Source organism: Gekko japonicus, unplaced genomic scaffold (assembly GCF_001447785.1).
Source record: "Gekko japonicus isolate JY-2015 unplaced genomic scaffold, Gekko_japonicus_V1.1 scaffold450, whole genome shotgun sequence".
In the NCBI taxonomy this organism is placed as follows: Eukaryota; Metazoa; Chordata; class Lepidosauria; order Squamata; family Gekkonidae; genus Gekko; species Gekko japonicus.
In genome coordinates this window covers 216,646-228,587 of record NW_015165843.1, presented here as the reverse complement: position 1 = coordinate 228,587, position 11,942 = coordinate 216,646, and the positions used below count along the sequence as shown (strand labels likewise).

Genomic DNA, 11,942 nt, shown 5'->3' with positions numbered 1-11,942 from the left:
AAGAATAGATTCTTTTGAACTATGGTGCTGGAGAAGACTCTTGAGAGTCCCTTGGACTGCAAGAAGATCAAATCAGTCAATCCTAAAAGAAATCAACCCTGACTGTTCCCTGGAAGGCCAGATAATGAAACTGAAGCTCAAATACTTTGGCCACCCAATGAGAAGGGAGCCCTCACTGGAGAAGACCCTGATGCTGGGAAAGATTGAAGGTCAAAGAAGACGGGGACGGCAAAGGATGAGATGGTTAGATAGTGTCATAGATGCAACGAACATGAAACTGAGCAAACTTCAGAGGATGGCGGAAGACCGGAAGGCCTGGCGGGATCTGGTCCATGGGGTCGCGAAGAGTCGGACTCGACTGTGCGACTGAACAACAAATAGTAGCTGATTCCAGAGGAGTGGCCAGATTAGTCTGTCGGTGCAAAAATAAATAGGAGTCTCGTGGCACCTTACAGATTTCCAGTTTTTTTAAAAAAAATTGGTACGTTTTGTAGGCTAGATCCCACTTCATCACATGAGCTCTAAGGCACACTATTTATGCTAGGTTGAAAATTTGTTCGCCATTAAAGTGCTTGCGTGGCTTTACTGTGGCCCACTGTGTTGGGAATTGTAGTTCCTTCCCCCTACCTTCATTCTTTGTACCTTTAAGATATACTGGTGGACTGCTAGTATTCTGCTTTTTAAAAAGAAAGAGAAAAAGATCATTGCAAGACTGCAACTTGCTCCTGTGTCCTAGGATGTACCCCAGATTCACTGCAATATGCAGTAGCTCCGTGGCAGATATGCAAAAATTATCTTAAGGTGGGATCTACTGGCTTTGAAGAAAATGCTGGCTTACAGGATGCAATAAAAGAAACTCCCTTCTTTAAAGGTGGAATGGGGGGCGGGGAGAAATCTTAAAGCTGTGAAGCTTTTCACACTGATTTGTGAAATTCTTTTGTACAGAGGGGAAGGAACTACAATTCCCAACACAGTGAGCCAAAGTAAATAACATGTCATAGTGCATTTAACAAAAGATAATACAAACCTCTCGGAAAAACACACAGGGAGAAGAAGGATCTGGTTCCTCGGCTAGAAGGTTGCTGAGAACCCAGGAAACGGCAAGATTAAACTGGGCGAAGAGGAAGCCACAAAAAGGTCCCCGAGCTACAGACGGATGTAACTAAGTGTGGCAGTCTTCACCAGCCTGGCAAACCACAGAAAGGTGTGTTGTGTTGTGGGAGGCAGAAAACGTCTGTGAGTGTCTAGGAGGCTATAGAACCTCTTTGAAACTGGGCTCTGATTCTAGGGCGACAGCTTCATGTCTTAAGACAAAGAGATGTTGCCCCGATCGACTTGCTGTCCTGTTTAAAAAATGATTCTCCAGCCTTACATCAAACATCTCTGAGTTCAGAACATCTTCGCTAGCTGGAGCCACCTGGAACAGCCAACCAGCCCCCACAGTTCCATGAAAGAGAAGAAAACCAACAGCCCCGTTGGTGCAAAGTCCATCTTGTGGAGGATTCCATAACCAAAATTCCTAGGTGCGATGTAGAGCAATGATCTGGAGCCAAGTGCCCACTCCACTGGGTGACCTTGAGCCGATCACTCTTTGTCAACCCTCTCTTACTTCACAGTTAAGGGTACAACTGCTCATCCATCTCCAATTTTGACATACTTATTTCCTTCACTATGTTCTCCCCCCCCCCCCGAATTAAACCCAAACAAACGGTAACGGTATAAACTTAAGCTTGTTATTCCTGCTTGGTCCTTGCATCTGTTAAACATCTTCATTATGCTGTATGCTAATTTGCTGCTCACCCTCTTACCTATACGTATGGACCAATGTTCCCTCTAAGCTGTGGAGTCTTGTGAGCAAAAATTCTACTTTGCGAGCTACTGGCATTAAAGTTGTGAGCGAGCGATTTGGCTGCTGCATAAATTAGTTTGCTCTGGAGCCGTCCTTCCCTGAGATAAGATAAAAAATGTGTGAGCTGGAGGCTAAAAACTGTGAGCTAGCTCACACTAACTCAGCTTAGAGGGAACACTGGTATGGACTGGTAATTCCCATTTTGTTGTATCTGAGGAAGCGTGTGTGCACACAAAAGCTTGCACCTCGAATAAAACTTGGTTGATCTTAAAGGTGCCCCTGGACTCAAACTTTGCTGCTTCCGACCAACATGGCTGCCCACCTGAATCTATGTACTTCGCAGAGTTATTGTGAAAATAAAAGCAGGATAGAGGAAGTGCCCTTTAAGTCCTCAGAGGCAGGGCGAGATAAGTGTCAGTATTTTATGTCGGATGGGCTTTGTGCAGACATTGGAATGACTCGTTGGCCCTTCCTGGGTGCCAATAAACAAAGTTGGTTTCCTAATGCAGCCTTTGTGAAATACCAGATCCGAGTCAAAGAGCCCCTTAGAGACCAACAAGATTTTCGGGGGATAAGCTTTCGAGAGTCAGCACCCCTTTTGTGAGATAATTGAGCTCCGACTCTCAAAAACTCATACCCGGAAAATCCTGTTGCTCTCTAGGGTTCTACTGGACTTGAATCTGGCTGTTCCGCTGCTTCCCCCTGACACTGTCTTTATGAAAAATGCTGAACTTTTTTATTAGTTGTTGTAGATTTTCCAGGCTGTATGGCCATGGTCTTGGCATTGTAGGGCCTGACGTTTTGCCAGCAGCTGTGACTGGCATCCTCAGTGGTATAACACAGAAAGATGGAGTACTCTTTATATCAAGGTGAGAAAAAAAATGGTAGGCAGGTAAGGTGGGGTAGGGCTGAGTCATTATCTGGTAGGCGTTCCCCAGGCTGTGACATGCTGATGGAGGAGCTTTCCTGAGGAGGTTCTTTTGCATATGGATTGGCTGTTGAAATCCTAATCTTATCTGTAGTGCTATTGTAGAGCATTTTGTGTTTTTCAGGACAGGAAACCGTGCCCTATTTATTTTTAAACTCTCTTCTTTCCTATTGAAATTGTGTTTATGTTTATGAATTTCAATGGCTTCCCTGTGTAAGGTAATTGGTAATTGGATGTACTGTCCAGTCTTTCAGTGTCTTGGAATAAGATACTGTGTCCTGTTTGAGTTAGGCTATGTTCAGCCGCTGCTGATTTTTCAGGTTGGCCCAGTCTGCAGTGTCTTTCATGTTCTTTTATTCTTGTCTGAATGCTACGCTGTTGAACATTTTTAATTCAGGTGCTGAAGTATGGTTCCTTAGTCCAGAAGGGCATTTTGTTCAGGGGCCAGCTGAGAGGATAATATCCCCCACACACCTTTACTTGCTCTTTCAGGTTGTTATACATTTTTGTGTGCAAAGTATGGATTTTCTCAAATTGAAGCCTAGGTGGAAATGCAGCCAGTGAGGACCGTTCGGTTGCTTCAGTAGAGTGAGACTCCCCCTTTAAGGACCCAAGTGAGGCTATATTGGTGCCCCTCCCTCATTTCAGACATTTTTTGCAGGAGTAATAATGCTGATTTTTAACAGTTTCTGCCTTTGTAGCTATATATCATGTAATGCACGCACACACACACACACTCATATATAGAGAGAGATCTTTTTAGTTTTTCTTAGTGTCTTCGTTTGTGTAGTGCTTTAAGATGTTCAAAGCATTTCACCTGTGTTACTTCGAAGTTAAAAATTGCACTGTTCAGAATTCAGTGGGAGAAAGTCTCATTCTCCCAGGGCATTCTGCAGGTGACCCGAGGTGACCCTTTTTTCAACAAAAGAACTTCAGAGGGAGAATTGGGATTGATTAAGAGGTCTCCTGCTATCCACCCTCCCCCCCAACCCCCCCCCCAAAAAAACCCGGGGCTTGGGGTTTTTATCTAGCTATAGGTGAGATATCTTAAAAAGAGACCTGCTGGATGAGACCAGGGCAGGATAAAATCATAATGAATAAGACAATATTGGTCTTTATATTGGACAGGCTTTGTGTGGACTTTGGAATAGCATCCTTCAAGGCAGTGTCCAATCTCGCGCAGTGGCCAACCAGTTACTCTGGAGGGCTGAGAGGCCTGTGATCCTAACCTAACTGTGATTGGTCTTTTGTCTTTGTTGTAGTTAGTTTTTGTACTTAACGGGATTGCATTTGAAGCCCTGTTGACTCTCCCACTCATTGTGGGTGTTAACTAGTTTAACATACCTAATCCCTCCCCTGTAGTTTTTGTGATTAGATTTTCTTGACCCTCCAGTATGTCTGTTCATACCTCCTACATGAGGTGGGGGCTGTGATTAGATCCACCCAGTTGCACCGTGCTCCAGTTGCTCCAGTGCATGCATGCTCCTGCTGGAATAAAAAACGATGTTGGTCTTCAAGGTGCCAGAGGACTCCTCTTTGGTGTTTGCATTATGACAAGGCTCTGTATTATTGCCAGGCAGAGGCTGTGACTGAGAGATGGTAGCTTGGATAACTGAATTCCTGACAGAGGTGAGCAAGAAACCTCCCGGTCAGTCTTCAGTCTGTATATCACAGGACACTGGGGCCAAGGCTGAAAAGCTGTGTGTCACCCCGAATCGAATCGACTGTTCTTTACTTTCCTGCTCCTCAGCATCTCTCTTTTTAAGAGCTAGTGTGACATAGTGGATAATGCCCCCCCCCCCCCGTTCAAATGTTGCCTCTGACAGGTTCTCACGCACACCCCCTCCCTCGCTTTGCTCATGCTGGCTGGCTGTCCCTCAGCCTCGTTATCCTCCTCCCCCCATCTGCAAAATCATCATACCAACCAACCTTACAGGGTTGTTGTAAATATCCCCGGGAATACACAGGAAGAAGTACATTGAATGATCCAGAGCGCTGTCCACATGCTGCGATCGAGAGCGGTGTTGGGATTTAGTGTGGCAAAGGAGCCAGGCGTGAGGCTTCCCGGGTCGCTCCCAGTCCGGGGGATTCTGGCTAGGTGATCCAGGCCGCCTTTTGCGGTGTGCCGGTGGCTCTCCTCTCCTCTCTCTCTCTCTGCTGCTGCTCAGCCCGGCACAGCACAGCCCAGATCACATGTTAAGCTGCCGCCGCCACCACCTCTGCTCCCTCCCTCCCTCCCTCCCTCCCTCCCTCCTTCCTTCCTTCCTTCCTTCCCCCTTTTGTAGTGTCAGAGCCTCCCGGGTGACAGGCGAGAGCTGCCGCCGCCGCTGCCATCACCTCCGCGCGCAGGGCCCCCCTACCTGGAGACGCAGGAGCAGGATTCCAGGTCTCGGCGCTTTCCTCCCCCCTACTTTCTTCTCCTCCTCCTGGTTTTTCCAAAGGCAGAGGGAAAGGAGAAAGCCGCTCCGTTCCTTGCTCTCTGGAGTTCTTCTTCCTCCCTTCCACTTCCCTGGGGGTGGGGGACCATCTATCTACCTCCTCCCCAGGAGGGAAGGAAGGGGGTCTTCTCCCCCCCCTCTTTTGCAAACAGGATGCCCGTCAAATTGCTAGAGGAAGCCCCTTTGCTCCTTTTCAAGCTTCTTTCCCCCCCTTGGTCCTGATTTAAACGGCACTTTTTAACTCTCTCTTTCTTTGCATCCCTCCACTTGTTATTTTGTGAGGGGGGGAGTTGGGGGGGAATGTTTGACCCAAGAAATCGGCAGACGCCAACGGAGAAGTGTGTGTGTGTGTGGGGAGTTTGTGTCACAGTTTCGTTTTTTAAAAGAAATCTTTTTTTCCAAACTGGATTATTTGCCAGAGCGAAAGGAAGTCTGTCAGTTTTGGATTTTGAAACCAAGCTTGGATTGCTCCCCCCCCTCTGTTTTTTTAAAGAGAAAAAAAATAACAAAGCAGTGTGTTTCTTTTCCTTGGAAGAGAGTGATTTTATAGTCTTCAGCTTTTTAATGAATATTTTCAACTTTCAAAGCAACTGGGATCTTTGAGTTCGGAAGTTTTCACTTCCCGGCTGACTCCCCCTCTCCCCTTTTTAATTGCAAAGAAGAATTGCTCTCTTTCGGATTCATGCTTTCTTTTTGTCGGCTGGAAATACATCTTCCTGTTGTTTATTTTCAAGGGGACCGGCAGGTTAAAAAACCTTCAGCACAAAATTCGCACCTGATTCAATTTTTGTGTAAAAAGGGCATTGCTTTTGTTACTTTCTGTCATCTTCAGATAGCAGATCAGACACAAGGCCCAAGCCTGAATGTTTCCAGTTTCAGCGGCCTCATCTATAATATGTCCCCCCCCCTCCCACAGCCCCTAAACTGGAAACCCCAACTGCCCTGCTTCTTAAGAGAGAGATGCTCCCCATTCTGACATTCTGTTTTTGCTTTTATCGCAGAAACGCTTCATTAAAGGACTCCGTCAGTATGGAAAAAACTTCTTCAGGATCCGAAAAGAGTTGCTTCCCAATAAGGAAACGGTAAGTGTCAGTAGACTTTATGTAACTTGCCTCTCTGTCGTTTTTCTTCTTCTTCTTCAAATGCTTCTGCTGCATTCCTCCATTTGATCTTAAGAAGCCGATGCTTTTTAACCCTTGCCTCTCGGCGGTCTGAACAGACGGCAGCATCCAAATTGAGCTTCGGGGCACTGCTTTGGAAGGATGTGTGTGTTTTTAAGCTATTTTCGTTGTGATCTGGCATTGTTGGGGGTGGGGATCCTCATTGAAGCTGGACGTAGATTTCGAGAGAATGTCAGTTACGTTGCTAACCGAAAGTGATCTGGCATTGTTGGGGGTGGGGATCCCCATTGAAGCTGGACGTAGAGTTGCTAACCGAAGGTGGGTAACAGAACTGAAGGCCAAATGAAAACAAATTCTTGTGGGGTGTCTCTGAGGATAAGGAGGTCTGTGCTGGCGGATGGTTTTCTCTCCTCCTGTGTACGGGGCTCGCCCCAGTGTACGATCATCGGCGGTTTACCTTTTCTGTCTTTCTGTGTGTGGGTGGATATTGGATTCTGTCCTATTTCTCAGCTCTTTTAGGACTGTTACTTCCTTGAAGTATACGGAGCTGGGTAACTGATACTTGGAAGAAAACAAACATATTTTTAAAAATGCCTTTGCAGGTGGCCCTTGCTGTCGGCAAGGAGGAAATGGCTTTACTTTAAAAAGTGAAAGAGGTTTCCATCCCTGGGAGATTAAGATCAGTTTAGGACTAATGGCTGTAGTTTTCTAGAAGCTTCTGTTTCAGTGCTGCAGGTGCTGGTGCTGGGGACTCTCAGGAAGTAGATTTCCTTCTTCCCTGCTATTTTGGTGGAACAGTAACATCATGGCAGTAGGTTTTCCCGGTGGTAGTTCCACAGGCCATTTTAAAGCAAGCTCCTTTCAGCGTTCCTTGCTCGTCGCGGAATCTCTTTGGCACAAAAATGTCGGCTGGTTGTTAGAGCGGAGGGAGAAAGTCGTTGTGATCGTGAGTCATGGATTTAATTGGATTGAATAACTTGGGCTCTGAGGTTTTTCCTCCTTGTTGCAAGCTGCGGCTGTACGGGGCTACTGTGTGGTGACTAGGGGGTAGGGGGGGCTGTCATTCTGAAGGATTAATCATAACATCACATGGATCAGACAGGGCAGAGGGGTGCTGAGGTGCTTCCTGCAGAGCTGTTCCCTGGTTTGACTCTCCCCCCCCCCTTTCTAATTATAGACAAGCGGTTATAAAGGGCAAGCTCATGAGAAGACCAACTTTGCATTTTAGTCACTTTCTCTTTGGACAAAGGCACTATGACCAAAAAATGGTGTATGTTTTTAAAAATAGAAAGGGGTGCATGCACTGAAAAGCATGTAGAAATATATTTTGGGACAGGTCTATTTTTGCTTACTGTAAGCTTTTGAAGCTAATGGCGTTTTTAAAAATTATTTCTACTTTGTTTGCTCTGCCCTGTTCAGACACACAGGAGGGGGGGGGTCTGTGTGTGTGAGAGAGAGAGACTTTGATTTTTGCAGAGTTCAGTTTCATTGATAGGAAGAACATTGTTTGTCTAGGTCACGTTCCCAGACCTCCCTTTCAATTTCCCAATTACATAGTTTGTGCCCTCCCAATATTAATAATATTAATAAATGATAATAATGTTTTGCTCAGCTGCAAGCCCTGAGAAATGTGATGTCCCTGGACCCTTGTTTCTGTAATTTAAAAAATAAATAAATGAATTTTTTAAAATTGTGTGAGGCCGAAACTTTTTAAAACTGAGATGAGGCGTTAAAACTTGAAACTGTATGGCTTCCTAGGTCCTGACCGTTTGCCTCTAGTGGTAACTGATCTATGAGTAACCCTTGACCTAGGACAGATCGTTTAATCTGGGCTTCCTGTTCTTGCCCAGGGGTCTCCTTCCTGCTTGACTTGCCTCCTCCATTAGGCAGGAACCAGGAGCAGGAAGGGGAAAGTGCAGGGCCAGAAACACGGTAGCTACTGATCAGTCAGGCTCTCTCTTTTTTGCCTCTTGTTTTTTCTGAGTAGTAGTAGTAGTAGCTCCAAGTGTTCAGAGCGTTTCCTGGACATCATCTCAGTGTAATCTTCACAATACTCCAGTAAAGTAGAGGAGCATCTTTATACCCATGTCGCAGGGGGCAGAGATGGCACATTGAGGCTGGGGGACGATTGCCCAGCGCCCTGTCAGTCCAAGAGGGCAAGAAACAGGTTGAAGAGACGAGGAAGTCTGCCCAAGAAGTTGACTTTTTTCCCCCTTCCCGTTTTGTCCAAATGGCAGTGATTAATTTAAAGGGGTAGGAGGCAGTGTTCCCTCTAAGCTGAGTTAGTGTGAGCTAGCTCACGGTTTTTTAGCTCACACCTTTTCCTCAGGAAGGGATGGCTGCAGAGCAAACGAATTTATGTAGTATTTATTTGTTTGTTTATTATCAAATTTATACCCCGCCCTCCCCGCAAAGCGGGCTCAGTGCGGCTTCCATAAAAACATAAATACATTAAAATCACACAAATATTTAACCACACAAATAAAAACAATATAAATACAAAGTGCTGGCGGCAGTTAAAAATTAACCTAGATAGTATATTGTCAGGGTAAATTTCCACTGCCCAGATGTTCCACGATGTTTCTGCTCATAATCAGTTGGATGTTAAAACCACAGACCAGAGCTCTGCAGTAACGGCCTGCAATAGCGGCCTGCAGTAGCGCCGGCCCCTAATTAAATGCCTGGCGAAAGAGCTCCGTCTTGCAGGCCCTGCAGAACTGCAAAAGGTCCCACAGGGCCCTGATCTGCTCCGGGAGCCAAATGGCTCCCTCACAACTTTAATGTCAGTAGCTCACAAAGTAGAATTTTTGCTCACAAGACTCAACAGTTTAGAGGGAGTATTGGTAGGAGGTGCTGTAGAGGGAGGAGGAGTTTAGAGAGGTGCCCATCTTGAAATTTCTACCGGTTAACTGAAAAAGTTGAACTTGTGTGTCAAGATTGATTCACCTGTGAAGTTCTTGTGATGCACTCCGTGTTTCTCTGGCACTGACTGGCACATTCTGTTGGGTACAGGAGATGCCAATCAGAACGCCATGTGTTAGTAGTGTTAGGATTCAGACTGGCCTTAATTATTGGGGTGGGGGCCCCTCTCCAACAGGGAGGTCCGGTAGTTCTTTATCTTCCTCTTTACCATTGCTAATCCCAGTGACACTGAGGTATGTTTGTTCATGGGTAAGTGGGGGTACTCTACACATGCTGGTGAAAACGGGTGAGCCCTGGGTCAGGTCAAGGCAAGCTGCAGAATCAAGCTCCTCACAACGAAAGCAAGTTGCTGAGACTTAAGTGAGTGTGGTTGGTTTCAAGACTGCAGAGCTAGACAGCTGTGCAGGATTGGGTCTCTGGGATCACATGACACCCAGAACCATGAGGATTATACTCTGTAGTGCTAGTATTCCTACTTGAAGGGTTTGCATTTCTCCCTTCGACCAGACCCCTTGATGCAGGGAGTAGGGAAACGGCACCTGATCCACAGGGGCTTCTGACTCAGTGCCTGCAACATCTGAAATGGTGAGTTGTCCACCTAGGGAGAAAAGACCCTCCCTTGGCATTGGCTTCTCAGTACGTCATGGCTGCAGAGCAAATGCTGACATGTGGTCCTTTCACTCTGTTAAGACCGAGCTGATCAGAAGTCTTGTGATCAGTTTTAAAAGGGGCTCGCAATGAATCGGGTAGTGACTTTTAAATATTGATGCCCTTTAATTTATTAATATTATTTGTATTATTTTACAAAATCTACATCCCACCTTTCTGCCCTCACAAAGGCCATTCAAGACAGCTAACAAATTAAAACGTATTTAATAAAATAACATTTAATAACGCTAACTTGCAAAAGCTGCATCGTAGGAGTCATTCTTCCTTTTTATCATGTGCAAGAGGGAAGGCCTCTTATAAGAGGCTGTATCATCAAAAAACTAAGTAAGTACACATTTTTAGAACCCTAGTTTGTGTTTGGAAGAAAGCACGTGGAGATATAGCAGGTTTAAGACTCATAGGACTGTAGTGAACTAAGCTTTTAATGAGTGACAGTCCTATTTGGGAATGTTTTTCTCCTTCATTGAAATGGTCTCTGCACAGGAAAACTCTGATTGTACATGGATTAAGTCCTACTGATGGTGTTGGATATTCCTTCTGCATAGTTTTATTAGGAACGCAGGCTGATGCTACTTAAAAAAGGGTTTTAAATGCCTGCGTGAAGCTTAATTCCCTACTTTTTTACGGCCTTGTTCTTTTCACTCTTTTGCTTTCTGATATTACCCATAGATGTGTGGGTCAACTAAGGCGCACAAAAAAAGAGAGCAAATTAACTTTCGTAATGCTTTGCTGCCTGTTCACCTTGCAGGAGATTGCTGCTCGCCAGAGGTGACCAGGCCGTTTACAAGCCCAACCTTTGCTTAAAAGTTCAGTTGGGAGAAAAGCATCCTTTCCTTCCAACTATGCATTTCCAGTTTAGCCTTCTTCTTAAAAGCAGATTAAACAAATTCAAAGAGTACAGACTGTTATTAGCAGGCAATTGACAATAGCAGGTGAATAACAATAGCAAGCGTGGCTAGATTTAGGTAAGACATGCAGCAGGATAATCGGTGTGGTTCCTAATGGCAGAATGCTTTCTTCAAATTAAAAAAAAACACCCACAAAACTAAACCGAACATAATTTGTAACCACCAAATGTACTATATTCACGTTTGCAGGCGAGAGAGGGAGAAATGTTAAAACAAGCCGACTAGCTCTGAAGGGCGGAAATGCCCTAGTCTGAACTGAGCCTGGGAACTCCTGCACTGATTTCAGAACAGTCCCAACCACCTTCCTCCCCTTATCTGTCCCATCAGCCAGCAATGTCACCACAGTTTGCTATAGCCTATAGGGCATGACGGGAATTGAAGTTCTTCATCATGCCCGCGCCAAGGAAAGGTAGGCCACTGTTTCCCCTGTACTAAAACTACGAAGCCAATGTCCGGGTGACGGGAGGCTAAGCTCTTCTCCTCCTCCCCCGCCCCACTCTTTATTGAGGCGGCTTTGCGCGGCGGTGCAGTCAGGGAGGGGGAGAAACCACTTTATTGCTTGAGGAGGGGGGAGCCTCGGCTTCTCCCCCTCCTGCTCAGGGAGCCATGGAACTGCCAATGCCCGGGCGTTGGGCTGGGATGAGCTTAGCTTCCAACTATGCATTTCCAGTTTAGCCTTTTGGTTCATATTTTGCCTGGAAACCCCCACTCTAGTCCATGTCCCTCTTCCTTTTTCTTTTTTTTTTTTGAAGCAATACCTCCCCTCCCCCAGTTTCTTCTTAATGAGTAAACGGCAGGAGTGAGTGGGGTGGTGGTGGATAGAAACAGTCTGTTTATGTTGCTGCTCCAACCTGTGTGCATTTGGGCCGTGTCCTGTCGGGTTTTCTTTCAAAGCGTTTTTTCCTCCGTGGGGCTCCTGGTGGGTGTGTGCATAAACAGTGTTTGCACTCCGTCCAAGCTTTTTATGAGCCAGTCGGCAGGAACTAAAGCGGACTCTTATTTGGGCACGTCCCCGTGTCTCCCCCTCCCCTAAAATTGGAATGCCGGGACCGACAGGCTTAGAGAAGTTGTGCGTTAGAAGACTGTCGATAAACGGGGGGGGGGGGG

The 11,942-nt window shown here is 46.0% G+C and overlaps 1 protein-coding gene across 1 annotated transcript in view; it reads left to right on the top strand.

Moving 5' to 3' along the window:
- The window catches only part of RERE (arginine-glutamic acid dipeptide (RE) repeats), a 301,925-nt gene that overhangs the window by 213,626 nt on the left and 76,357 nt on the right, over positions 1–11,942 (top strand). The window contains 1 exon segment of the mRNA XM_015411042.1: positions 6,217–6,297. Within this exon segment, the coding sequence (XP_015266528.1) occupies positions 6,217–6,297 (81 nt within the window).